We start from the raw sequence: 27,390 nt of genomic DNA, 5'->3' as shown, positions 1-27,390 counted from the left end.
CTGGCGCTGCTGTCCCCGTCCCCGGCGCTGCTGTCCCCATCTCATTCGACTTTTTTTTAAAGTCGAACTGAGATGGTCGAAAAGGGAAGCACGTGGATCGGCAGCTATTCCGCCGATCCATGTGCATCTTTCGACAAGTCGAATTCATCGACTTGTCGAAAAATTTGGGGTTATATTGAATAGGTCGAATCATGATTCGACCTTAAAAAGTCAAAAACTGCCGTCTTTTCGACAGACGGCAGCTTTCGACTTCAATTGAATATACCCCTATAAGAGGTAATAGGAGAATTGAATAGATACAAATCTGCTCTTCTATACGGGACTCTGAGATCATACACATGACTTACTGTATGAGGCATATTTGTTCCTGGTGAATCCTGAGTCCTGAGTATTCAATATCCTTTAGGACAGGGATGGGGAACCTTTGGCTCTCCCACTGTTGCTGAACTACACATACCAGCATGCCCTGCAACAGTTTTGCAATTTTGGCCATGCTAAAACTGTTGCAGGGCATGCTGGGATGTGTAATTCAACAATAGCTGGAGCGCCAAAGTTTCCTCATTCCTGCTGTAGGAAATCCTGGGGACACCTGAGGGATAGCGCACCCCTTACTGGTAATTACTGCTGGTATATGCATTCCTTTTTATTGTATATGGGCTTTTCATAGGAAATGCCCCTGGCGGGCTCGGTGGCGACCATTCCCACTCTATGGGTGTCGTGGACACCCACGAGTGGGAATAGTCCCTGCCAGTCGGCATGCCAACTGTCTGAATTCTCAGGGGACGGGATGTAGGGGGAGGTTTTGTGACCGCCGGTCACATAACTGCATCTCGTTAGTATACCTTTCCAGTGCCCACCTAACTTTCCCTCCCCGCAGCCTAACCCTAACACTCCCTGGTGGTGCGCAAACCTAACCCCCCCTTCCCGCATCCTAACCCTCCCTCTACCCGCAGTCTAAACCTGGTGGTCGGGATTCCGGCGCTGGGATGGTGATCCTTGTGAGGATGCCTGCATTTCGATCAGTGTCTGTATTCCGGCATCAGTATTTTGACTTGCGGGATCCCGACGGACGAGATACTGACTGGATCCTGTCTATGGTTACTGTACTGGAGATCATTACAATACAGAGTTTATTAGCCCATATGGCGATGTCCGTGAATTACTGTTGGAAAATAAAACGGATCTGGGAGAATAACTCTTAATGCTAGATACACTGACCTGTAAGTGCAGTCGTATAAACAGATTTTGCATGGTTAAATTGAAATTGGCTACTAAAAGTTAGCTTGCCGTTGCTATTACTGATCATATTCAGTCAAGATGAGTAAATGACATTATCCAGCACTGACAGCCGTCCATTGTGATACATTAATTGTAACCAAGCGAGAGTTTAATTTGCACAGTGAAATGTACACCTACACAACTACTACTTGAAGACCAGCGAGCCCTTGTAATTGACAGTAAAGTATGTTTCTCTATCGTCCTAGTGGATGCTGGGGTTCCTGAAAGGACCATGGGGAATAGCGGCTCCGCAGGAGACAGGGCACAAAAAAGCAAAGCTTTAGGATCAGGTGGTGTGCACTGGCTCCTCCCCCTATGACCCTCCTCCAAGCCAGTTAGATTTTTGTGCCCGGCCGAGAAGGGTGCAATCTAGGTGGCTCTCCTAAAGAGCTGCTTAGGAAAGTTTAGCTTAGGTTTTTTTATTTACAGTGAGTCCTGCTGGCAACAGGATCACTGCAACGAGGGACTTAGGGGAGAAGAAGTGAACTCACCTGCGTGCAGGATGGATTGGCTTCTTGGCTACTGGACATCAGCTCCAGAGGGACGATCACAGGTACAGCCTGGATGGTCACCGGAGCCTTGCCGCCGGGCCCCTTGCAGATGCTGAAGTAAGAAGAGGTCCAGAATCGGCGGCAGAAGACTCCTCAGTCTTCTAAAGGTAGCGCACAGCACTGCAGCTGTGCGCCATTTTCCTCTCAGCACACTTCACACGGCAGTCACTGAGGGTGCAGGGCGCTGGGAGGGGGGCGCCCTGGGAGGCAAATGAATACCTATTTTGGCTAAAAATACCTCACATATAGCCTCCGGAGGCTATATGGAGATATTTAACCCCTGCCAGAATCCGTTAAGAGCGGGAGACGAGGCCGCCGAAAAAGGGGGCGGGGCCTATCTCCTCAGCACACAGCGCCATTTTCCCTCACAGAAAGGCTGGAGGGAAGGCTCCCAGGCTCTCCCCTGCACTGCACTACAGAAACAGGGTTAAAACAGAGAGGGGGGGCACTAATTTGGCGATATGCTTATATATATATTAAGATGCTATAAGGGAAAACACTTATATAAGGTTGTCCCTATATAATTATAGCGTTTTTGGTGTGTGCTGGCAAACTCTCCCTCTGTCTCTCCAAAGGGCTAGTGGGTCCTGTCCTCTATCAGAGCATTCCCTGTGTGTGTGCTGTGTGTCGGTACGTGTGTGTCGACAGGTAGGAGGACGATGTTGGGAGGAGGCGGAGCAATTGCCTGTAATGGTGATGTCACTCTCTAGGGAGTCGACACCGGAATGGATGGCTTATTTAGGAAATTACGTGATAATGTCAACACGCTGCAAGGTCGGTTGACGACATGAGACGGCCGACAAACAATTAGTAAGGTCCAGACGTCTCAAAAACACCGTCAAGGGTTTTAAAACGCCCGTTTACTTTAGTCGGTCGACACAGACACAGACAGGGACACTGAATCCAGTGTCGACGGTGAATAAACAAACGTATTCCTTATTAGGGCCACACGTTAAAGGCAATGAAGGAGGTGTTACGTATTTCTGATACTACAAGTACCACAAAAGAGGGTATTATGTGGGATGTGAAAAAACTACCATAGTTTTTCCTGAATCAGATAAATTAAATAAAGTGTGTGATGATGCGTGGGTTCCCCCCGATAGAAAATTATGGGCGGTATACCCTTTCCCGCCAGACACCCCTTAAGGTGGATAAGGCGCTCACACGCTTATCAAAACAAGTGGCGGTACCGTCTATAGATAGGGCCGTCCTCAAGGACCAGCTGACAAGGCTGGAAAATATAATAAAAAGTATATACACACATACTGGTGTTATACTGCGGCCAGCGATCGCCTCAGCCTGGATGTGCAGAGCTAGGGTGGCTTGGTCGGATTCCCTGACTAAAAATATTGATACCCTTGACAGGGACAGTATTTTATTGACTATAGAGCATTTCTATATATGCGAGATGCACAGAGGGATATTTGCACTCTGGCATCATGAATAAACGCGATGTCCATAACTGCCAGAAGATGTTATGGACACGACAGTGGTCAGGTGATGCAGATTCCAAACGGCACAGTATGGCCGTATAAAGGAAGAGGACTTGTTTGGGGTCGGTCCATCGGACCTGGTGGTCACGGCAACTGCTGGAAAATCCACAGTTTTTTACCCTAAGTCACATCTCTGCAGAAAAAGACACCGTCTTTTCAGCCTCAGTCCTCTCGTCCCTATAAGATCATATCTGCCCAGGGATAGAGGAAAGGGAAGAAGACTGCAGCAGGCAGCCTATTCCCAGGAACAGAAGCGTTTCACCGCGTCTGACAAGTTCTCAGCATGGCGCTGAGACCGTACAGGACCCCTGGATCCTACAAGTAGTATCCCGGGGGTACAGATGGGAATGTCGAGACGTTTCCCCTTCGCAGGCTCCTGAAGTCTGCTTTACCAAGTCTCCCTCCGACAAGGAGGTAGTATGGGAAAAAATTCACAAGCTGTATTCCCAGCAGGTGACAATTAAATTACCCCTCCTACTACAGAAAAGGGGTATTATTCCACACTATATTGTGGTACTGAAGCCAGAAGGCTAGGTGAGACTTATTCTAAACATTTTTTTTTGAACACTTACAAAGGTTCAAATTAAGATGAAGTCACTCAGAGCAGTGATAACGAACCAGGAAGAAGGGGACTATATAGTGTCCCGGGACATCAGGGATGCTTACCTCTATGTCCCAAATTTGCCCTTCTCACTAAGGGTACCTCAGGTTCGTGGTGCAGAACTGTCACTATCAGTTTCAGACGCTGCCGTTTGGATTGTCCACGGCACCCCGGGGTCTTTACCAAGGTAATGGCCGAATTGATGATTCTTCTTCGAAGAAAAGGCGTCTTAATTATCCCTTACTTGGACGATCTCCTGATAGGGGCATAGTCCAGGGAACAGTTGGAGGTCGGAGTAGCACTATCTCGGATACTGCTACAATCAGCACGGGTGGATTCTAAATATTCCAAAATCGCAGCTGATCCCGACGACACGTCTGCTGTGCCTAGGGATGATTCTGGACACAGTCCAGAAAAAGGTGTTTCTCCCGGAAGAGAAAGCCAGGGAGTTATCCGAGCAAGTCAGGAACCTCCTAAAAACAGTGCATCATTGCACAAGGGTCCTGGTAAAAATGGTGGCTTCCTACGAAGCAATTCCATTCGGCAGATTTCACGTAAGAACTTTTCAGTGGGATCTGCTGGACAAATGGTCCGGATCGCATCTTCAGATGCATCAGCGGATAACCCAATATCCAAGGACAAGGGTGTCTCTCCTGTGGTGGTTATAGAGTGCTCATCTTCTAGAGGGCCGCAGATTCGGCATTCAGGATTGGATGCTGGTAACCACGGAGCCCAGCCTGAGAGGCTGGGGAGCAGTCACACAAGGGAAAAATTTCCAGGGAGTGTGATCAAGTATGGAGACTTTTCTCCACATAAATATACTGGAGCTAAGGGTAAATTTATAATGCTCTAAGCTTAGCAAGACCTCTGCTTCAAGGTCAGCCGGTATTGATCCAGTGGGAAAAACATCACGGCAGTCGCCCACGTAAATAGACAGGGCGACACAAGAAGCAGGAGGGCAATGGCAGAAACTGCAAGGACTTTTCGCTGGGCGGAAACTCATGTGATAACACTGTCAGCAGTTTTTCATCCCGGGAATGGAAACTGGGAAGCAGACTTCCTCAGCACGACCTCCACCCGGGAGAGTGGAAACTTCATTGAGAAGTTTTTTCCACATGATTGTAAACCGTTGGGAAATACCAAAGGTGGACATGATGGCGTCCCGTCTGAACAAAAAACGGGACAGGTATTGCGCCAGGTCAAGAGACCCTCAGGCAATAGATGTGGACGTTCTGGTAACACCGTGGGTGTACCAGTCGGTGTATGTGTTCCCTCCTCTGCTTCTCATACCTAAGGTGCTGAGAATTATAAGACGTAGAGGAGTAAGAACTATACTCATGGCTCCGGATTGGCCAAGGAGGACTTGGTACCCGGAACTTCAAGAGATGCTTACAGAGGTCTTATGGCCTCTGCCGCTAAGAAGGGACTTGCTTCAGCAAGTACCATGTCTGTTCCAAGACTTACCGCAGCTGCGTTTGTCGGCATGGAGATGGAAAGCCGGATCCTAAGGGAAAAAAGGCATTCCGGAAGAGGTCATTCCTACCCTGGTCAAAGCCAGAAAGGAGGTGACCGCACAACATTATCACCACGTGTGGCGAAAATATGTTGCGTGGTGTGAGGCCAGGAAGGCCCCACAAAGAAATTTCAACTCGGTCGTTTCCTGCATTTCCTGCAAACAGGAGTGTCTATGGGCCTCAAATTGGGGTCCATTAAGGTTCAAATTCGGCCCTGTAAATTTTCTTCCAGAAAGAATTGGCTTCATTTCCTGAAGTTCAGAAGTTTGTCAAGGGAGTATTGCATATACAAAACCCTTTTTTGTGCCTCCAGTGGCACTGTGGGATCTCAACGTAGTTCTGGGATTCCTCAAATCACATTGGTTTAAAACCAGTCAAATATGTGGATTTGAAGCATCTCACATAAAAAGTGACCATGCTCTTGGCCCTGGCCTGGACCAGGCGAGTGTCAAATTGGTGGTTTTTTTCTCAAAAAAGCTCATATCTGTTTGTCCATTCGGACAGGGCAGAGCTGCGGACTCGTCCCCAGTTCTCTCCCTAAGGTGGTGTCAGTGTTTCACCTGAACCAGCTTATTGTGGTGCCTTGCACCTACTAGGGACTTGGAGGACTCCAAGTTGCTAGAAGTTGTCAGGGCCCTGAAAATATGTTCCAGGACAGCTGGAGTCAGAAAATCTGACTCGCTGTTTATACTGTATGCACCCAACAAGTTGGGTGCGCCTGCTTCTAAGCAGTCGTTTGCTCGTTGGTTTTGTAACACAATTCAACTTGCACATTCTGAGGCAGGCCTGCCACAGTCTAAATCGGTTAAGGCCCATTCCACAAGGAAGGTGGGCTCATCTTGGGCGGCTGCCCGAGAGGTCTCGGCATTACAACTCTGCCGAGCAGCTACGTGGTCAGGGGAGAACACGTTTGTAAATTTCTACAAATTTGATATCCTGGCAAAAGAGGACCTGGAGTTCTCTCATTCGGTGCTGCAGAGTCATCCGCACTCTCCCGCCCGTTTGGGAGCTTTGGTATAATCCCCATGGTCCTTTCAGGAACCCCAGCATCCACTAGGACGATAGAGAAAATAAGAATTTACTTACCGATAATTCTATTTCTCGGAGTCCGTAGTGGATGCTGGGCGCCCATCCCAAGTGCGGATTATCTGCAATACTTGTACATAGTTACAAAAATCGGGTTATTATTGTTGTGAGCCATCTTTTCAGAGGCTCCGCTGTTATCATACTGTTAACTGGGTTTAGATCACAAGTTGTACGGTGTGATTGGTGTGGCTGGTATGAGTCTTACCCGGGATTCAAAATTCCTCCCTTATTGTGTACGCTCGTCCGGGCACAGTACCTAACTGGCTTGGAGGAGGGTCATAGGGGGAGGAGCCAGTGCACACCACCTGATCCTAAAGCTTTGCTTTTTTGTGCCCTGTCTCCTGCGGAGCCGCTATTCCCCATGGTCCTTTCAGGAACCCCAGCATCCACTACGGACTCCGAGAAATAGAATTATCGGTAAGTAAATTCTTATTTTATTCCGCTGTGTACTGCGAGGGGTATTCAGCACACCCTACCCAGTGGACCCGCAGAAGCTTTATAAATCACTGGTAAGTTAGAGATCTCTCTCGCCCCCCCCAGAGTACTGCCTCTCCTCATCGTGCAGGCTTTTTCATGTGCAAGCTTTTCATCGCCCCAGACCACTCAGTATGTTCTGTGTTGTGTCTTAGAACTCTCAGAAGATCGACAGGCTAGACGGGGCCCATGCACCTGAGTTGACCAAACGAGTTCAGCGCCACGCATCAAACACCTCCTTTCCAGCTGCCCCCAACAGCACTCCCAAGGAGGATATCACTGCCAGACTGAAGAAGCTCATCAGCGCTGCACCGTGTATGTTGTTCATGAAAGGATCTCCTCAGGAGCCCCAGTGCGGTATGTACTGTATGTGGGTGGGGTCGTCTTTATCTAGCTGGGGAAAGAGAACAAAAGATGTTTTTTATTTTTGTGTCATGTCGATAGTCATGGACGCTCGACACCTGACTAATGCTGATTAGTAAAATATTTGTGGCTTCCACTAGATAAAATTTGGTTAGTGGAATGGCAGAGAGCTAGAAAAACACGTAGAAGTAAAAATCCATTCTTCTGTTGGCAGCTATTTGTGTATGTGTAATCACCGGGAACGTCTTTTTACACACAAGTTCCTATCAGAATTTGATCTCTAATACCCAGCCAGGACGGAACCCTCTGCAGGTCTTGCCAGGTCCACATTGCAAAGCCCGTTGACTTTTATATGGTGCCACTTTTGCTTTCAAACTTTTGTCCATTGCGTCCCTGAGATTACAGTAGCGCCTCTCCCATCTACATCATTTTTACTTATTTAGGCTGAAGCTCTACTTTATTTTGTCAAGGATTCCCCATAAATGTACAGCCAATAAAATGTACCCGACGCCGGCTCCTAAACCTGTCTAGCAAAACTGAAAATGTCCCTCCCCAGGACCCTTTCATCTTGCCTTATATGATCCCCCTCCGTCCGGCATCCCGTTCTCTGGGGGTAATTCAGAGTTGATTGCAGCAGCAAATTTGTTAGCAGTTGGGCAAAACCATGTGCACTACAGAGGGGGGGAGGTATAACAGGTGCAGAGAGAGTTAGATTTGGGTGGGGTGTGTTCAAACTGAAATTTAAATTGTAGTGTAAAAATAAAGCATCCAGTATTTACCCTGCACAGAAACAAAATAACCCACCCAAATCTAACTCTCTCTGCACATGTTCTATCTGCCCCCCCTGCAGTGCACATGGTTTTGCCCAACTGCTAACAAATTTGCTGCTGCGATCAACTCTGAATTAGGCCCTCTGTCTGCTGTCTGAGCCTCCCAAGTCTGGAGAATATTCAAAGTGAGTGAGGCTGATATTAAGCCCTAGGCGATGGGATAAAGACCGGAGAATTGATGGCCTGTATTTCAGATGGAAGAGTGAAGGCTGCAGAGTGTAAATGTTGCGCTCTGGGAGAAAACTATAGAACGGTTTTTATTTTAGTATTGAAACAAGGGAAGAGGAATGACTGCACAATATTATGCAGCTTTTCTGGATTTCTTATGGTCCTCTAACAAAGTTGTGGCAAGATTGCGTTCTCCCCTGTCTTTCGCCTCCTGTTATCTTTATTACCCATGTTAATGGCACGTGCAGAACTTTGTAAGTGTTTCCGCTTGCCTATCACTACTATAGACTGTGTAGGTGATTCCCCAGTATACGGATCGTTACGTTTCCCAACTCGTCCCTTAATGTAATTAAACGGCTGAAACATCCTGCTTTGAATGACCGTACCTGATAGCTGTACTGACTGTGGTGTAATTCAGTTCCTAGGGTTCCACCACAAACAAAGTAAACTCTGACGTGGGTAAACCATTATTTTCAAAAACAGATCAAATAGCTTGTAGGCTTATATTAGTGGGAAATTCTATAAAGAGACCACTGTTTGGTGGTGGTACATTAACTAAACATGGTCCCCCCCCACCTCCTCCCTTTTGTGTTTTATATGTATAACCACAAGGCCATAGGAAATAGTTTTATTTGTCTCTGCATATAATATTACGTCTAGTTATTCATCTTTCGTCGCTGCAATGCTAAAGTAAAACCCTGCAATAGTTTTGTCCCAAAGCACAACATTTACACTCTGCAGCCTTAACCCTTAAAATTGAAATACAGGCCATCAATCTTCCCAGTCTTCATCCCATTGCCTGGAGCTCAAACAAAGCTTTCTGGTGGGGCCAGTACAGTAAAAATGATTGAATGTATTGGAAACAGAATAACCAAAAGCAATCAGCCTGCAGCTATTTACTAATGAACTCCCAGATGAATGACACATTTCACAATCTGTGTTTTACTCCAGGCTGTACATGAACTTAACAATGGAGGAGCAGCGTACAATAAATAAACTGCTGCGCCTCACACCTCCGTCGTATGCAGATGGCGGCGGCATCGAATCTCTTGCTCCAAGGGAAAGCCCATATTTTAGCTACATCTATAGGAACGGAGGTCACATAAAGGGTAGTCGCGTACTATGGGTTGTAAATATGATTCTACTTGGATACAGGGGACTTCTTAATGAAGACGCATGGTTGGTGTTATACTGGAAAATGTCCAGGATTATGGAAATAACAGCCTAGAGTCTTTCCTTTACCTGACATTCTTTTTCGAAATTTTGCTCTTTGAAATTCCAAATGGCCAGAATGTAAGTGCAAATGAATGTAAGTTGTATTCGTTAAAGTGGAATAGGTTAAGTCATAACAATGTGTTATTTATATTTACTTGAGATTAAAGCAGTGGTTTCCAAACTTTTTTGAATCACGGCGCCCTAGAATATCAGAATTCTTTTCACGGCACCCCTAGGCGAAACATTTCTTATTGAGAAATTTAGAAAGAAATAATAAGAATTTACTTACCGATAATTCTATTTCTCGTAGTCCGTAGTGGATGCTGGGGACTCCGTAAGGACCATGGGGAATAGCGGCTCCGCAGGAGACAGGGCACAAAAGTAAAAGCTTTAGGATCAGGTGGTGTGCACTGGCTCCTCCCCCTATGACCCTCCTCCAAGCCTCAGTTAGGATACTGTGCCCGGACGAGCGTACACAATAAGGAAGGATTTTGAATCCCGGGTAAGACTCATACCAGCCACACCAATCACACTGTACAACCTGTGATCTGAACCCAGTTAACAGCATGATAACAGCGGAGCCTCTGAAAAGATGGCTCACAACAATAATAACCCGTTTTAGTTAACAATAACTATGTACAAGTATTGCAGACAATCCGCACTTGGGATGGGCGCCCAGCATCCACTACGGACTACGAGAAATAGAATTATCGGTAAGTAAATTCTTATTTTCTCTGACGTCCTAAGTGGATGCTGGGGACTCCGTAAGGACCATGGGGATTATACCAAAGCTCCCAAACGGGCGGGAGAGTGCGGATGACTCTGCAGCACCGAATGAGAGAACTCCAGGTCCTCCTCAGCCAGGGTATCAAATTTGTAGAATTTTGCAAACGTGTTTGCCCCTGACCAAGTAGCAGCTCGGCAAAGTTGTAAAGCCGAGACCCCTCGGGCAGCCGCCCAAGATGAGCCCACCTTCCTTGTGGAATGGGCATTTACATATTTTGGCTGTGGCAGGCCTGCCACAGAATGTGCAAGCTGAATTGTACTACACATCCAACTAGCAATCGTCTGCTTAGAAGCAAGAGCACCCAGTTTGTTGGGTGCATACAGGATAACAGCAAGCCAGTTTTCCTGACTCCAGCCGTCCTGGAAACATATATTTTCAGGGCCCTGACAACATCTAGCAACTTGGAGTCCTCCAAGTCCCTAGTAGCCGCAGGTACCACAATAAGCTGGTTCAGGTGAAACGCTGACACCACCTTAGGGAGAAACTGGGGACGAGTCCGCAGCTCTGCCCTGTCCGAATGGACAATCAGATATGGGCTTTTGTGAGACAAAGCCGCCAATTCTGACACTCGCCTGGCCGAGGCCAGGGCCAACAGCATGGTCACTTTCCATGTGAGATATTTCAAATCCACAGATTTGAGCGGTTTAAACCAATGTGATTTGAGGAATCCCAGAACTACGTTGAGATCCCACAGTGCCACTGGAGGCACAAAAGGGGGTTGTATATGCAGTACTCCCTTGACAAACTTCTGGACTTCAGGAACTGAAGCCAATTCTTTCTGGAAGAAAATCGACAGGGCCGAAATTTGAACCTTAATGGACCCCAATTTGAGGCCCATAGACACTCCTGTTTGCAGGAAATGCAGGAATCGACCGAGTTGAAATTCCTCCGTGGGGCCTTCCTGGCCTCACACCATGCAACATATTTTCGCCAAATGTGGTGATAATGTTGTGCGGTCACCTCCTTCCTGGCTCTGACCAGGGTAGGGATGACCTCTTCCGGAATGCCTTTTTCCCTTAGGATCCGGCGTTCAACCGCCATGCCGTCAAACGCAGCCGCGGTAAGACTTGGAACAGACATGATCCTTGCTGAAGCAAGTCCCTTCTTAGTATCTCTTGAAGTTCCGGGTACCAAGTCCTTCTTGGCCAATCCGGAGCCACGAGTATAGTTCTTACTCCTCTCCGTCTTATAATTCTCAGTACCTTGGGTATGAGAGGCAGAGGAGGGAACACATACACCGACTGGTACACCCACGGTGTTACCAGAGCGTCCCTGCTATTGCCTGAGGGTCTCTTGACCTGGCGCAATACCTGTCCAGTTTTTTGTTCAGACGGGACGCCATCATGTCCACCTTTGGTCTTTCCCAACGGTTCACAATCATGTGGAAGACTTCCAGATGAAGTCCCCACTCTCCCGGGTGGAGGTCGTGCCTGCTGAGGAAGTCTGCTTCCCAGTTGTCCACTCCCGGAATGAACACCGCTGACAGTGTTATCACATGATTTTTCGCCCAGCGAAGAATACTTGCTGCCATTGCCCTCCTGCTTCTTGTGCCGCCCTGTCTGTTTACGTGGGCGACTGCCGTGATGTTGTCTGACTGGATCAGCACCGGTTGACTTTGAAGCAGAGGTCTTCCTAGGCTCAGAGCATTGTAAATTGCCCTTAGCTCCAGTATATTTATGTGGAGAGAAGTCTCCAGACTTGACCACACTCCTTGGAAATTTCTTCCCTGTGTGACTGCTCCCCAGCCTCTCAGGCTGGCATCCGTGGTCACCAGGACCCAGTCCTGAATGCCGAATCTGCTGCCCTCTAGTAGATGAGCACTCTGCAGCCACCACAGAAGAGACACCCTTGTCCTTGGAGACAGGATTATCCGCTGATGCATCTGAAGATGCGATCCGGACCATTTGTCCAGCAGATCCCACTGAAAAATTCTTGCGTGAAATCTGCCGAATGGAATCGCTTCGTAAGAAGCCACCATTTTTCCCAGGACTCTTGTGCATTGATGCACTGACACTTGGCCTGGTTCTAGGAGGTTCCTAACTAGCTCGGATAACTCCCTGGCTTTCTCCTCCGGGAGAAACACCTTTTTCTGGACTGTGTCCAGAATCATCCCTAGGAACAGCAGACGTGTCGTCGGAATCAGCTGCGATTTTGGAATATTTAGAATCCACCCGTGCTGTCGTAGAACTACTTGAGATAGTGCTACTCCGACCTCCAACTGTTCTCTGGACCTTGCCCTTATCAGGAGATCGTCCAAGTAAGGGATAATTAAGACGCCTTTTCTTTGAAGAAGAATCATCATTTCTCTATCGTCCTAGTGGATGCTGGGGTTCCTGAAAGGACCATGGGGAATAGCGGCTCCGCAGGAGACAGGGCACAAAAAGTAAAGCTTTTCCAGATCAGGTGGTGTGCACTGGCTCCTCCCCCTATGACCCTCCTCCAGACTCCAGTTAGATTTTTGTGCCCGGCCGAGAAGGGTGCAATCTAGGTGGCTCTCCTAAAGAGCTGCTTAGAAAAAGTTTAGCTAGGTTTTTTATTTTACAGTGATTCCTGCTGGCAACAGGATCACTGCAGCGAGGGACTGAGGGGAGAAGGAGTCAACTCACCTGCGTGCAGGATGGATTGGCTTCTTGGCTACTGGACATCAAGCTCCAGAGGGACGATCACAGGTACAGCCTGGATGGTCACCGGAGCCGCGCCGCCGGCCCCCTTGCAGATGCTGAAGTCAGAAGAGGTCCAGAATCGGCGGCTGAAGACTCCTGCAGTCTTCTAAAGGTAGCGCACAGCACTGCAGCTGTGCGCCATTTTCCTCTCAGCACACTTCACACGCGGTCACTGAGGGTGCAGGGCGCTGGGGGGGGGGGCGCCCTGGGAGGCAAATGTAACCTATATAAAGGCTAAAAATACCTCACATATAGCCCCTAGAGGCTATATGGAGATATTTAACCCCTGCCTGATTTCTCTAAATAGCGGGAGACGAGCCCGCCAGAAAAGGGGCGGGGCCTATCTCCTCAGCACACGGCGCCATTTCCTCTCACAGCTCCGCTGGTCAGGACGGCTCCCAAGTCTCTCCCCTGCACTGCACTACAGAAACAGGGTAAAACAGAGGGGGGGGCAAATTTATGGCGATATTTTGATATAACAAAGCAGCTATAAGGGAGCACTTATTATAAGGCTATCCCTGATATATATATATATAGCGCTTTTGGTGTGTGCTGGCAAACTCTCCCTCTGTCTCCCCAAAGGGCTAGTGGGTCCTGTCTTCGTTAGGAGCATTCCCTGTGTGTCTGCTGTGTGTCGGTACGTGTGTGTCGACATGTATGAGGACGATATTGGTGTGGAGGCGGAGCAATTGCCAAATATGAGGATGTCACCCCCTAGGGAGTCGACACCAGAATGGATGCCTTTATTTATGGAACTACGGGATAGTGTCAACACGCTAAAGCAGTCGTTTGACGACATGAGGCGGCCGGACAATCAATTAGTGCCTGTCCAGGCGACTCAAACACCGTCAGGGGCTGTGAAACGCCCTTTGCCTCAGTCGGTCGACACAGACCCAGACGCAGGCACTGACTCCAGTGGTGACGGTGACGAATCAACCGTATTTTCCAGTAGGGCCACACGTTATATGATTTTGGCAATGAAGGAGGCGTTACATTTAGCTGATACTACAGGTACCACTAAACAGGGTATTATGTGGGGTGTGAAAAAACTACCTATAGTTTTTCCTGAATCAGAAGAATTAAATGACGTGTGTAATGAAGCGTGGGTTGCCCCTGATAAAAAGCTGATAATTTCAAAGAAATTATTGGCATTATACCCTTTCCCGCCAGAGGTTAGGGAGCGCTGGGAAACACCTCCTAGGGTGGACAAGGCGCTAACACGCTTATCTAAACAAGTGGCGTTACCCTCTCCTGAGACGGCCGCACTTAAAGATCCATCAGATAGGAGGATGGAAAATATCCAAAAAAGTATATACACACATGCAGGTGTTATACTACGACCAGCTGTAGCGACTGCCTGGATGGGCAGTGCTGGGGTAGTTTGGTCAGAGTCCCTGATTGAAAATATTGATACCCTGGACAGGGACAATATTTTACTGTCGTTAGAACAAATAAAGGATGCATTTCTTTATATGCGTGATGCACAGAGGGATATCTGCACACTGGCATCACGGGTAAGTGCTATGTCCATTTCGGCCAGAAGAGCTTTATGGACGCGACAGTGGACAGGCGATGCGGATTCAAAACGGCATATGGAAGTTTTGCCGTATAAAGGGGAGGAGTTATTTGGAGTCGGTCTATCAGATTTGGTGGCCACGGCTACAGCCGGGAAATCCACCTTTCTACCTCAAGTCACTCCCCAACAGAAAAAGGCACCGACTTTTCAACCGCAGCCCTTTCGTTCCTTTAAAAATAAGAGAGCAAAGGGCTATTCATATCTGCCACGAGGCAGAGGTCGAGGGAAGAGACAGCAACACGCAGCTCCTTCCCAGGAACAGAAGCCCTCCCCGGCTTCTACAAAAGCCTCAGCATGACGCTGGGGCTTCTCAAGCGGACTCGGGGACGGTGGGCGGTCGTCTCAAAAATTACAGCGCGCAGTGGGCTCACTCGCAGGTAGATCCCTGGATCCTGCAGATAATATCTCAAGGGTACAGGTTGGAATTAGAGACAGATCCACCTCGCCGTTTCCTGAAGTCTGCTTTACCAACGTCCCCCTCCGAAAGGGAGACGGTTTTGGAAGCCATTCACAAGCTGTACTCTCAGCAGGTGATAGTCAAGGTACCTCTTCTACAACAAGGGAAGGGGTATTATTCCACTCTTTTTGTGGTACCGAAGCCGGATGGCTCGGTAAGGCCTATTCTAAATCTGAAGTCCTTGAACCTGTACATAAAGAAGTTCAAGTTCAAAATGGAGTCACTCAGAGCAGTGATAGCGAACCTGGAAGAGGGGGACTTTATGGTATCCTTGGACATCAAGGATGCGTATCTCCACGTTCCAATTTACCCCTCACACCAGGGGTACCTCAGGTTCGTTGTACAAAACTGTCACTATCAGTTTCAGACGCTGCCGTTCGGATTGTCCACGGCACCTCGGATCTTTACAAAGGTAATGGCCGAGATGATGATTCTTCTTCGAAGAAAAGGCATATTAATTATCCCATACTTGGACGATCTCCTAATAAGGGCAAGGTCCAGAGAACAGCTAGAGATGGGATTAGCACTGTCTCAAGAAGTGCTAAAACAGCACGGGTGGATTCTGAATATTCCAAAATCCCAGTTAATGCCGACAACTCGTCTGCTGTTCCTAGGGATGATTCTGGACACGGTTCAGAAAAAGGTTTTTCTCCCGGAGGAAAAAGCCAAGGAGTTATCCGAGCTTGTCAGGAACCTCCTAAAACCAGGAAAGGTGTCTGTACATCAATGCACAAGAGTCCTGGGAAAAATGGTGGCTTCTTACGAAGCAATTCCATTCGGCAGATTCCACGCAAGAATTTTCCAAAGGGATCTGTTGGACAAATGGTCAGGGTCGCATCTTCAGATGCACCTACGGATAACCCTGTCTCCAAGGACAAGGGTGTCTCTTCTGTGGTGGTTGCAGAGTCCTCATCTATTGGAGGGCCGCAGATTCGGCATACAGGATTGGATCCTGGTGACCACGGACGCCAGCCTGAGAGGCTGGGGAGCAGTCACACAAGGAAGAAACTTCCAGGGAGTATGGACGAGTCTGGAAACGTCTCTTCACATAAACATTCTGGAACTAAGAGCAATATACAATGCTCTAAGCCAGGCAGAACCTCTGCTTCAGGGAAAACCGGTGTTGATCCAGTCGGACAACATCACGGCAGTCGCCCATGTGAACAGACAGGGCGGCACAAGAAGCAGGAGTGCAATGGCAGAAGCTGCAAGGATTCTTCGCTGGGCAGAGAATCGTGATAGCACTGTCAGCAGTGTTCATCCCGGGAGTGGACAACTGGGAAGCAGACTTCCTCAGCAGACACGATCTTCACCCGGGAGAGTGGGGACTTCATCCAGAAGTCTTCCACATGCTGGTAACCCGTTGGGAAAGACCAATGGTGGACATGATGGCGTCTCGCCTCAACAAAAAACTGGACAGGTATTGCGCCAGGTCAAGAGATCCGCAGGCAATAGCTGTGGACGCGCTGGTAACGCCTTGGGTGTACCAGTCGGTGTATGTGTTTCCTCCTCTGCCTCTCATACCAAAAGTATTGAGAATTATACGGCAAAGAGGCGTAAGAACGATACTAGTGGTTCCGGATTGGCCAAGAAGGACTTGGTACCCGGAACTTCAAGAGATGATCACGGAAGATCCGTGGCCTCTACCTCTAAGGAGGGACTTGCTTCAGCAGGGTCCCTGTCTGTTTCAAGACTTACCGCGGCTGCGTTTGACGGCATGGCGGTTGAACGCCGGATCCTAAAGGAAAAAGGCATGCCGGAAGAAGTCATTCCTACTTTGATTAAAGCAAGGAAGGAAGTAACCGTGCAACATTATCACCGAATTTGGCGAAAATATGTTGCGTGGTGCGAAGATCGGAGTGCTCCGACGGAGGAATTTCAACTGGGTCGATTCCTACATTTCCTGCAATCAGGATTGTCTATGGGTCTCAAATTGGGATCTATTAAGGTTCAAATTTCGGCCCTGTCGATTTTCTTTCAAAAAGAATTGGCTTCAGTCCCTGAAGTCCAGACCTTTGTTAAGGGAGTGCTGCATATACAGCCTCCAGTGGCACCGTGGGATCTCAATGTGGTTTTGGACTTTCTAAAATCTCATTGGTTTGAACCACTAAATAAGGTGGATTTGAAATATCTCACTTGGAAAGTGACCATGCTTCTAGCCCTGGCTTCTGCCAGGAGAGTATCAGAATTGGCAGCTTTATCTTACAAAAGCCCATATCTGATTTTCCATTCGGACAGGGCAGAACTGCGGACTCGTCCGCATTTTCTCCCTAAGGTGGTGTCAGCATTTCATCTGAACCAGCCTATTGTAGTGCCTGCGGCTACAAGTGACTTGGAGGACTCCAAGTTACTGGACGTTGTCAGAGCATTAAAAATATATATTGCAAGGACAGCTGGAGTCAGAAAATCTGACTCGTTGTTTATATTGTATGCACCCAACAAGATGGGTGCTCCTGCGTCTAAGCAGACGATTGCTCGTTGGATCTGTAGCACAATCCAACTTGCACATTCTGTGGCAGGCCTGCCACAGCCTAAATCTGTAAAGGCCCACTCCACAAGGAAGGTGGGCTCATCTTGGGCGGCTGCCCGAGGGGTCTCGGCATTACAACTTTGCCGAGCAGCTACGTGGTCAGGGGAGAACACGTTTGTAAAATTTTACAAATTTGATACTCTGGCTAAGGAGGACCTGGAGTTCTCTCATTCGGTGCTGCAGAGTCATCCGCACTCTCCCGCCCGTTTGGGAGCTTTGGTATAATCCCCATGGTCCTTTCAGGAACCCCAGCATCCACTAGGACGATAGAGAAAATAAGATTTTACTTACCGATAAATCTATTTCTCGGAGTCCGTAGTGGATGCTGGGCGCCCATCCCAAGTGCGGATTATCTGCATAAATTGTACATAGTTATTGTTAACTAATTCGGGTTATTGTTGAAGGAAGCCATCTTTCAGAGGCTCCGCTGTTATCATACTGTTGACTGGGTTTAGATCACAGGTTGTACGGTGTGATTGGTGTGGCTGGTATGAGTCTTACCCGGGATTCAAAATCCTCCCTTATTGTGTACGCTCGTCCGGGCACAGTACCTAACTGGAGTCTGGAGGAGGGTCATAGGGGGAGGAGCCAGTGCACACCACCTGATCTGGAAAAGCTTTACTTTTTGTGCCCTGTCTCCTGCGGAGCCGCTATTCCCCATGGTCCTTTCAGGAACCCCAGCATCCACTACGGACTCCGAGAAATAGATTTATCGGTAAGTAAAATCTTATTTTCGGCCATTACCTTGGTAAAGACCTGGGGTGCCGTGGACAATCCAAACGGCAGCGTCTGAAACTGATAGTGACAGTTCTGTACCACGAACCTGAGGTACCCTTGGTGAGAAGGGCAAATTGGGACATGGAGGTAAGCATCCTTGATGTCCAGGGACACCATATAGTCCCCTTCTTCCTGGTTCGCTATCACTGCTCTGAGTGACTCCATCTTTATTTGAACCTTTGTATGTAAGTGTTCAAAGATTTCAGATTTAGAATAGGTCTCACCGAGCCGTCTGGCTTCAGTACCACAAATAGTGTGGAATAATACCCCTTTCCTTGTTGTAGGAGGGGTACTTTGATTATCACCTGCTGGGAATACAGCTTGTGAATTGTTTCCAATACTGCCTCCCTGTCGGAGGGAGACGTTGGTAAAGCAGACTTCAGGAACCTGCGAGGGGGAGACGTCTCGAACTTCCAATCTGTACCCCTGGGATACTACTTGTAGGATCCAGGGGTCCACTTGCGAGTGAGCCCACTGCGCGCTGAAACTCTTGAGACGACCCCCCACCGCACCTGAGTCCGCTTGTATGGCCCCAGCGTCATGCTGAGGACTTGGCAGAAGCGGTGGAGGGCTTCTGTTCCTGGGAAGGAGCTGCCTGCTGCAGTCTTCTTCCCTTTCCTCTACCCCTGGGCAGATATGACTGGCCTTTTGCCCGCTTGCCCTTATGGGGACGAAAGGACTGAGGCTGAAAAGACGGTGTCTTTTTCTGCTGAGATGTGACTTGGGGTAAAAAAAGGTGGATTTTCCAGCTGTTGCCGTGGCCACCAGGTCCGATGGACCGACCCCAAATAACTCCTCCCCTTTATACGGCAATACTTCCATGTGCCGTTTGGAATCTGCATCACCTGACCACTGTCGTGTCCATAAACATCTTCTGGCAGACATGGACATCGCACTTACTCTTGATGCCCGAGTGCAAATATCCCTCTGTGCATCTCGCATATATAGAAATGCATCTTTTAAATGCTCTATAGTCCATAAAATACTGTCCCTGTCAAGGGTATCAATATTTTCCGTCAGGGAATCCGACCAAGCCACCCCAGCGCTGCACATCCAGGCTGAGGCGATCGCTGGTCGCAGTATAACACCAGTATGTGTGTATATACTTTTTAGGATATTTTCCAGCCTCCTATCAGCTGGCTCCTTGAGGGCGGCCGTATCTGGAGACGGTAACGCCACTTGTTTTGATAAGCGTGTGAGCGCCTTATCCACCCTAGGGGGTGTTTCCCAACGCGCCCTAACTTCTGGCGGGAAAGGGTATAACGCCAATAATTTTCTATCGGGGGAAACCCACGCATCATCACACACTTCATTTAATTTATCTGATTCAGGAAAAACTACAGGTAGTTTTTTCACATCCCACATAATACCCTTTTTTGTGGTACTTGTAGTATCAGAAATATGTAACACCTCCTTCATTGCCCTTAACATGTAACGTGTGGCCCTAATGGAAAATACGTTTTGTTTCTTCACCGTCGACACTGGAGTCAGTGTCCGTGTCTGTGTCTGTGTCGACCGACTGAGGTAATGGGCGTTTTAAAGCCCCTGACGGTGTTTGAGACGCCTGGACAGGTACTAATTGGTTTGCCGGCCGTCTCATGTCGTCAACCGACCTTGCAGCGTGTTGACATTATCACGTAATTCCCTAAATAAGCCATCCATTCCGGTGTCGACTCCCTAGAGAGTGACATCACCATTACAGGCAATTGCTCCGCCTCCTCACCAACATCGTCCTCATACATGTCGACACACACGTACCGACACACAGCACACACACAGGGAATGCTCTGATAGAGGACAGGACCCCACTAGCCCTTTGGGGAGACAGAGGGAGAGTTTGCCAGCACACACCAAAACGCTATAATTATACAGGGACAACCTTATATAAGTGTTTTTCCTTATAGCATCTTAATATATTATAATATCGCCACACAAAATGCCCCCCCTCTCTGTTTTAACCCTGTTTCTGTAGTGCAGTGCAGGGGAGAGCCTGGGAGCCTTCCTAGCAGCGGAGCTGTGTAGGAAAATGGCGCTGTGTGCTGAGGAGAATAGGCCCCGCCCCCTTTTCGGTGGGCTTCTTCTCCCGTTTTTCTGACAACCTGGCAGGGGTTAAATACATCCATATAGCCCCAGAGGCTATATGTGATGTATTTTTAGCCAGCATAGGTACTTTCATTGCTGCCCAGGGCGCCCCCCCCCCCAGCGCCCTGCACCCTCAGTGACCGTTGGTGTGAAGTGTGCTGAGAGCAATGGCGCACAGCTGCCGTGCTGTGCGCTACCTTAAGAAGACTGGGAAGTCTTCAGCCGCCGATTTCTGGACCTCTTCTCTCTTCAGCATCTGCAAGGGGGTCGGCGGCGCGGCTCCGGTGACCCATCCAGGCTGTACCTGTGATCGTCCCTCTGGAGCTAGTGTCCAGTAGCCTAAGAAGCCAATCCATCCTGCACGCAGGTGAGTTCACTTCTTCTCCCCTAAGTCCCTCGTTGCAGTGAGCCTGTTGCCAGCAGGACTCACTGAAAATAAAAAACCTAACAAAACTTTTACTCTAAGCAGCTCTTTAGGAGAGCCACCTAGATTGCACCCTTCTCGGCCGGGCACAAAAACCTAACTGGGGCTTGGAGGAGGGTCATAGGGGGAGGAGCCAGTGCACACCACCTGATCCTAAAGCTTTTACTTTTGTGCCCTGTTTCCTGCGGAGCCGCTATTCCCCATGGTCCTTACGGAGTCCCCAGCATCCACTTAGGACGTCAGAGAAATTACATTAAGTAGATCGCGTTTATATGTCATCCTTAGGGTCAGTTATGTGGTGAGGGACAAGATTTGCTTCTGTTTGGCCACATATTTTATGACTGGCTGCCACCAGCACTGGTTTTGCCTATTATATGGACCATGAATAATTTAAATTGGTCCTGGACCACCAACCCAGGGCACCCCTGCAAGTGTCCCGAGGCACCCCAGGGAGCCACGGCACACAGTTTGGGAACCTCTGGATTAAAGGATACTTTAGTTGGTATGGGTTCTCTATAGACGTTTGCATTGTAATTGAATGGACCTAGGTAGGCCACTCGGGATTAAAAAATGATCAATCCTGGGATTCCCAGAATATCTGGGATTGGGTTGATGGTTTTAGTTTAATACTTCAATGTAACATCCCTCCCCCCCCCCCCCTCCCCCCTCCTACCCAGCACACACAACTCTCCATCCTCTGGACGGGTGGGGGGTAGGGTCCACTTGCTGCAGGTGACACAGTAAAGTCAGGCAGCGTGCGACGCTGGCATCAGGCTCCGCAGTGTGACCTCTTTTGTCATGCTGCGCACTGCGGGGGAAGGGGGAGGCTCCACTCTCGGGGTTTTAATCCCTGCCAATTATAGACCAAAATCCCGGGATCATGACAATCCCGGGGTTGACTACCCTAAATGGACCTTTTATCTTAATACGTATATTCTCCCTACGCAAGCTACAATCCTTCTGACACAGGCTGCCAGTCTCCTCTTTCCCTACACTGTGGTTCCGAGCCCATCCAGACCTGACCACGCCCCAATAATTTCATAATATACCCAACATAACAACAAATGCAGATTATGTGATGGGGCAGAACAGCAATAGGCAATCTGACTCTCTTCACCGTCTGCATCGTCTGATAGCTAACCTTCAAAAGGGCTTAAAGGTGCAATGTTTGCTTACGAGTTTGACTATGAAAAGTTAGCACATATTGCACCGTGTGTACACAGCTTGCGATGCCGATACGCGGTCCTGCGGGAACGGTATTGCAAGAAAAAATAAACTGTGCAGGCAAGGTAATTTTTACTATATTGTATACAATCTAGTACAAAGTATAGTCAAAAATGGCCATAGTCAAAATCGCACTGTGTGTTTAGATAATATCGGTGCTTCTGGGCTCTGGGGGAGTTCAAGGGAAATCGCATAGTCAAAATCGAGCATAGTCGATATCTCACCGTGTGTATGCACCTTTAATGTCAGTAATAAGTTAAAAACAAGTTTGATAAAGGTCCTAAATGTTATAATTAATTTGTCTACTGGTATTTCTGTTACACACATGAAGAAAAAAGAATGGTAAAATCAGTGTGTATGGCATAGACAGTGTAAAGTAAATGTACGGCTGTTTAATCTTGAATATGGTAAAATTAAAAGTGCTAATTTTTTTGTTTTGTTTGTTTGTGTCTTCCAGGGTTCAGTAGGCAAATATTGGATATCCTTAACAAGCATAAGATCAAATATAGCAGCTTTGATATATTGTCTGATGAGGAAGTGCGGCAGGCACTAAAAACCTTCTCCAACTGGCCCACTTACCCCCAGCTGTACATCAATGGGGAGCTCGTCGGAGGCCTGGACATTGTCAAGGCGAGTTCCAGCGTTGGTCATGACTGTCCGTGTACAGCTAGGAAACGGCTCTTGTGATTTACCCTATGTTCTCCTTTATAGGAGCTGGAGGCATCAGGGGAGCTGAATACAATGTGTCCCAAGGCCCAGAGCCTGGAAGACAGGTATATGGAGTGTTTCTAGTATGTATATAGGTACCGGCTTTCCAGCTGTGTTTGGATACAGATGAAGGGACTGGCTATTTCAGCATGCATTAAAGTAATAATGTAACATAAGCTGAATATTGGACATTTAGTGGATACATAGGATGTATGCTTATAAACAGTGCACCTAATTAATTTATTTTAATCAGATTTACGCGTTAGGTTGTCTTTTCTCAAAAATACTTATGAATTTTTTTTTTGTGAGCTTGTGTGGATTTTTTTTTTGTGTGGTGGAGGCGGGGATAATTGGCTTTTTGTGTTTTGTTTGTACAGTTAAATGTAGTGTAATAATTTTACCACTAGAGGGCAGCATATAATCTAGTTTTAGTAAAAACGTACCCTAAATTTATTTGCACAATATTTTACATTAAATCCAATATCAGTATTTCAACATTTAAAATACCGTGAAACCCTTCCACCTGGCTTCCTGACTAGAAAAATGTTCTGGGGATATCGTATCTATCAGTGATTACTGAGCAAAAAGAATTGGAGTCCTACTCCACAATTTCTGATTCCTATCACATATTAGGGGAGGGGTGGGGGGTATGAGGGCTGGCAGCAGTGCAGGGGGCAGATAGCAGTTGGTATATAGAGGGTTAAGGGCAAGCAGCAGTTTGGGTAGAGCTGGGGCAGAAGAGAGTAAGGGCAGGCAGTGAAGAGGGTAGGGAAGGGGTAAGTGCAGACAGCAGTTGGGACAGTTCTGGGGGACAAGAAGGCAGTTAGGGTCACACAGTACTAGGGGGAAGGAAGGGGGTAAGGGTAGATAGCAGCTGGGGCAAGGAGGGGGTTAAGGACAGGCAGTGCTGGAGGGTAGGGGTAGACAGCAGTTGGGGCAGTACTGGGGCAAGGAGAGGCTTTTGGGGCAGGCAATGCAGTAGGCAAGGGGTAAGGATAGATAGCAGTTTGGTCAGTACTATGGGCAGTTCTAAGGGTGTGGATGGGGTAAGGGTAGATAGCTGATTTAGCAGCTCACCTTTCCTTTCAGGCCCCTGCTCACCTGGAAGTAAGGATGCTGCTGCTCGCCCTAGAACACCACCACCGTGGTTTTCTTGTCCAGCCTTACAAAGATCGTCTTGCAGGCGACTCTCCTGCTCTTGATGTCCTCCTCCTGTGCCTAAGGATCTCTGTGGGCAGGGAGGCCGGGGGTGCACATCTTGAGCCTGTATGGAGCGGCAGCAGGTAGAAGCCCACAACACTGCCACGGTTGGTGGGCAGTAGAGTGGTGATTGTTGAGTCGTAGATGGCACTGTTGCGATAGAAGCTGTGCCCAACCCTGTCCAGGGACTGTCGGCGAAGGAGATCCACAGTAGTGCAGGGCGACTGTAGAGCTGAGGATGGGAGATGTATGAGCATGCAACCATCCCTGGCTCCTCCCTGAAGCATGCCACGCAAACTCCTCAGCTCCTGCCAGGCTCCTCAGCCAATGCATCCAGAAGTGACGGCGCCAATGGCTGGTTCCTCCTCCACTTCTTAAAGTCCCTGGGAGACATCCCGGGATTGGCTGCTAGACCTGGGAGACATCACAGGAGCCACAAGTTTGGCCACAGCAGAGCGCATCCCCAGGGACCGACTCATTTTGTAAAAGTTAGCCCCCGGCCCTCAATTTAGGGTAAAATATGCGCTATGGCGCTCATTTGCGATCACTATCTATAACTCTATCTCATATGTATCTACTTTCTATCTATATATTTACCTACCTACCTACCTACCTCATAGCTATCTACCTACTTCATATCTATCTGATATTTATATATGTCATATCTATCGAAGGGTAGACTGGATGGGTCAAGTGAGTCTCATCTGCCGCCAAGTTCCATGTTTTATGATGTCTTTCTGTTTTTGTAAAACATCTGACTTATAGCTGTACCATCCTTTTAATTTGCTACATTCGAGGTTCGTACTTTTTACCTTTTCCAACCCGCCGCCTTCAACTACAGTAGCTGTCATTTACAGTCTCCATGGCCATCCCTCTAATTCCTTGGCAACCTTGCTTCCTGGCTCCCTCACTTCCTCGCTACAGACTTTCCCTCCCTCATCTTAGGTGACTTCAGTATACCTAATGATGTCCTAACAGTATCCTCTGCCTCTAAACTTCTTACCCTCACATCATCACTTTGTCTCTCCCAATAGACCTCCTCACCCTCCTGCCCTCCAAGTGAGTGGACACTCACTTTATCTGGTCTTCACTCACCTATGTGATTTTTCTGAAATTCCCCATCTCCCATCATCACCATCTTTTTAAACTTATCCCTCACCTTTTCTCCTCTGCCTCCCAAGACTGCCATAACTAAGTGTAACCTTGAGGCTATTGATATCCTTATCCTCCCTGCTCAACTCCTTTCCCCAATTATCTCCTGCCCTTGAAAAATCCACATCCCTATACAGCAGGGCTGGCCAAACCGGTCCTCGAGATCTACCAACAGTTCATGTTTTCCAGGCCTCCTGGAGATCTGTAGAATTGTCAGTTAGGAATGAATGCAGCACATCTTAATTAGTAATGACTACACCTGTGCAGCAGCTAGGTGGTCTGGAAAATGTGAACTGTTGGTAGATCTCGAGGACCGGTTTGGCCAGCTCTGCTATACAGTGTCTCACGTCTGCTCTTTACTCTGTTGCCCCTTTGATCACTACTTACACTCGCAGATCCACACCTGAACCCTGGCACCCCAAAGGCACCAGATACATGCAAAAGTGCTCATAAGCCGCCACACAGTGTAGGAAATAAAGCTTGAATGCAGACTTGCTCAATTTTGAATTTATGCACCCTACCTACAGCGTTGCCCTCTCCCTCTCTAAGCAGTCAGGTTTCAAAAGCTATATCTCCTCCCAGTCCTCAAATCTCTCCCCGCCACATTCAACTCCCTCCTCACCCCCCCCCTTCACTTACTGCCCTCGACTTTGCCAGCTCTTTCACATCTAAATTTGACTCCTTATGTCACGATATCACATTCCACTATTATTATTATTATTACATTTTATTTATAGGGCGCCACAAGTGTTTCGCAGCGCCGTACAAAGGACAGTACAGGGAGACAAAACTTAGCATAACAGTAAATAAATAACAAAAATGGAGTGCAGGTAACAAAGAGCAACACAATTCTCAAAACATAATACAGCTTAGATGTAAGTAGCGAAGGAGTAATCATTGTACTACTTGGGGCTGGCGGCCATAGATAGAGATGAGCCTTTACCAGCAGGAGAGAAAGCAGGTAAAGATGGTCGCTGAGTGAAATGTGTCAAGAAGAGGGTTTAGACAAGAGGAAAGAGGGCCCTGCTCTGAAGAGCTAACAATCTAATGGGGAGGGGCAACAGACAGATGACATGAGGTGCAAGCAGGTAGAAGCCTGATGGTGGTATGCGAGCAAAGCAGAGATGTCCAAGGCATGGGGCAGGGGGATGGAGGAGCAGCCTAAGGACTAGGTTATGCATTGGAGGGGTACGCTTTGATGAATAGGTGGGTTTTCAATGCCCGTTTGAAGCTTTGCAAGGTCGGGGAGAGTCTAATGGAGCGGGGGAGCGCATTCCACTGAAGGGGTGCAGCACGGGCAAAATCCTGAACTCGTGCATGGGAAGCAGTGACCAAGGCAGAGGAGAGGCGACGGTCATCAGCCGACCGTAGTGGGCGGGAGGGAGTATGAAGGGAGAGGAGGTTGGAGATGTAGGGAGCAGTGGAATTAGAGATGGCCTTGTATGTGAGGGTGAGGAGTTTGAAGAGGATTCTGTAGGGGAATGGGAGCCAGTGTAGATTTTGTTGAAGGGGAGTGGCAGAAGTGGAGCGGCGGGAGAGGAAGATGAGCCTAGCTGCAGAGTTGAGGACAGATTGGAGGGGAGCGATGTGGGAGCAAGTAAGGCCAGTGAGGAGCACATTGCAGTAGTCAAGTCGTGAGATGACCAGTGAGTGGATGATAAGTTTAGTTGCACTCTGGGAGAGAAATGGCCTGATGCGAGCAATGTTGCGTAGCTGGAACCGACAAGATTGCGCCAGAGCTTGGATGTAGGGTGCAAAGAAGAGGGAGGAGTCAAGAGTGACGCCCAGGCAGCGGAGTTGGGGAACGGGGGAGATGATAGTGTTGTCAACAGTGATAGAGATGTTTGTAGGGGGTGTTGCTCTGGCTGGGGGAAAGATAATAAGTTCAGTTTTATCCATGTTGAGCTTCAGAGAGCGCTCAGACATCCAGGAGGGGATGGCAGAGAGGCAGCTGGAGACCTGAGAGAGGACAGAGGGGGACAGATCAGGAGAGGAGAGGTAGAGTTGTGTGTCATCAGCATAGAGGTGGTATTGAAGGCCAAAGGAGTTAATGAGCGCACACAGGGAAGAGGTGTAGAGGGAGAACAGAAGGGGGCCTAGGACAGAACCCTGAGGGAAGGATGGAAGGGTGTGAGGTGGTTCCGGAGGCAGACACAGAGAAGGAGCGGTTAGTGAGGTATGAGGTAAACCAGTCAAGGACGGTGCTAGAGAGGCCAACATTTTGGAGTGTGCGGAGG

General features: G+C 48.3%; 1 protein-coding gene across 1 annotated transcript in view; it reads left to right on the top strand.

The window, feature by feature from the left end:
* GLRX3 (glutaredoxin 3) overlaps positions 1–27,390 on the top strand; it is an 83,457-nt gene that overhangs the window by 41,450 nt on the left and 14,617 nt on the right. The window contains exons 4-6 of the mRNA XM_063962195.1: positions 7,153–7,354; positions 22,551–22,723; positions 22,805–22,866. Of these exons, the coding sequence (XP_063818265.1) occupies positions 7,153–7,354; positions 22,551–22,723; positions 22,805–22,866 (437 nt within the window). The remainder of the gene's footprint in view (positions 1–7,152; positions 7,355–22,550; positions 22,724–22,804; positions 22,867–27,390) is intronic.

This window comes from Pseudophryne corroboree, chromosome 3 (genome assembly GCF_028390025.1).
Source record: "Pseudophryne corroboree isolate aPseCor3 chromosome 3, aPseCor3.hap2, whole genome shotgun sequence".
NCBI classification, from domain to species: domain Eukaryota; kingdom Metazoa; phylum Chordata; class Amphibia; order Anura; family Myobatrachidae; genus Pseudophryne; species Pseudophryne corroboree.
The sequence above is the reverse complement of the archived record's forward strand: the minus strand, read 5'-3'. Positions and strand labels throughout refer to the sequence as shown.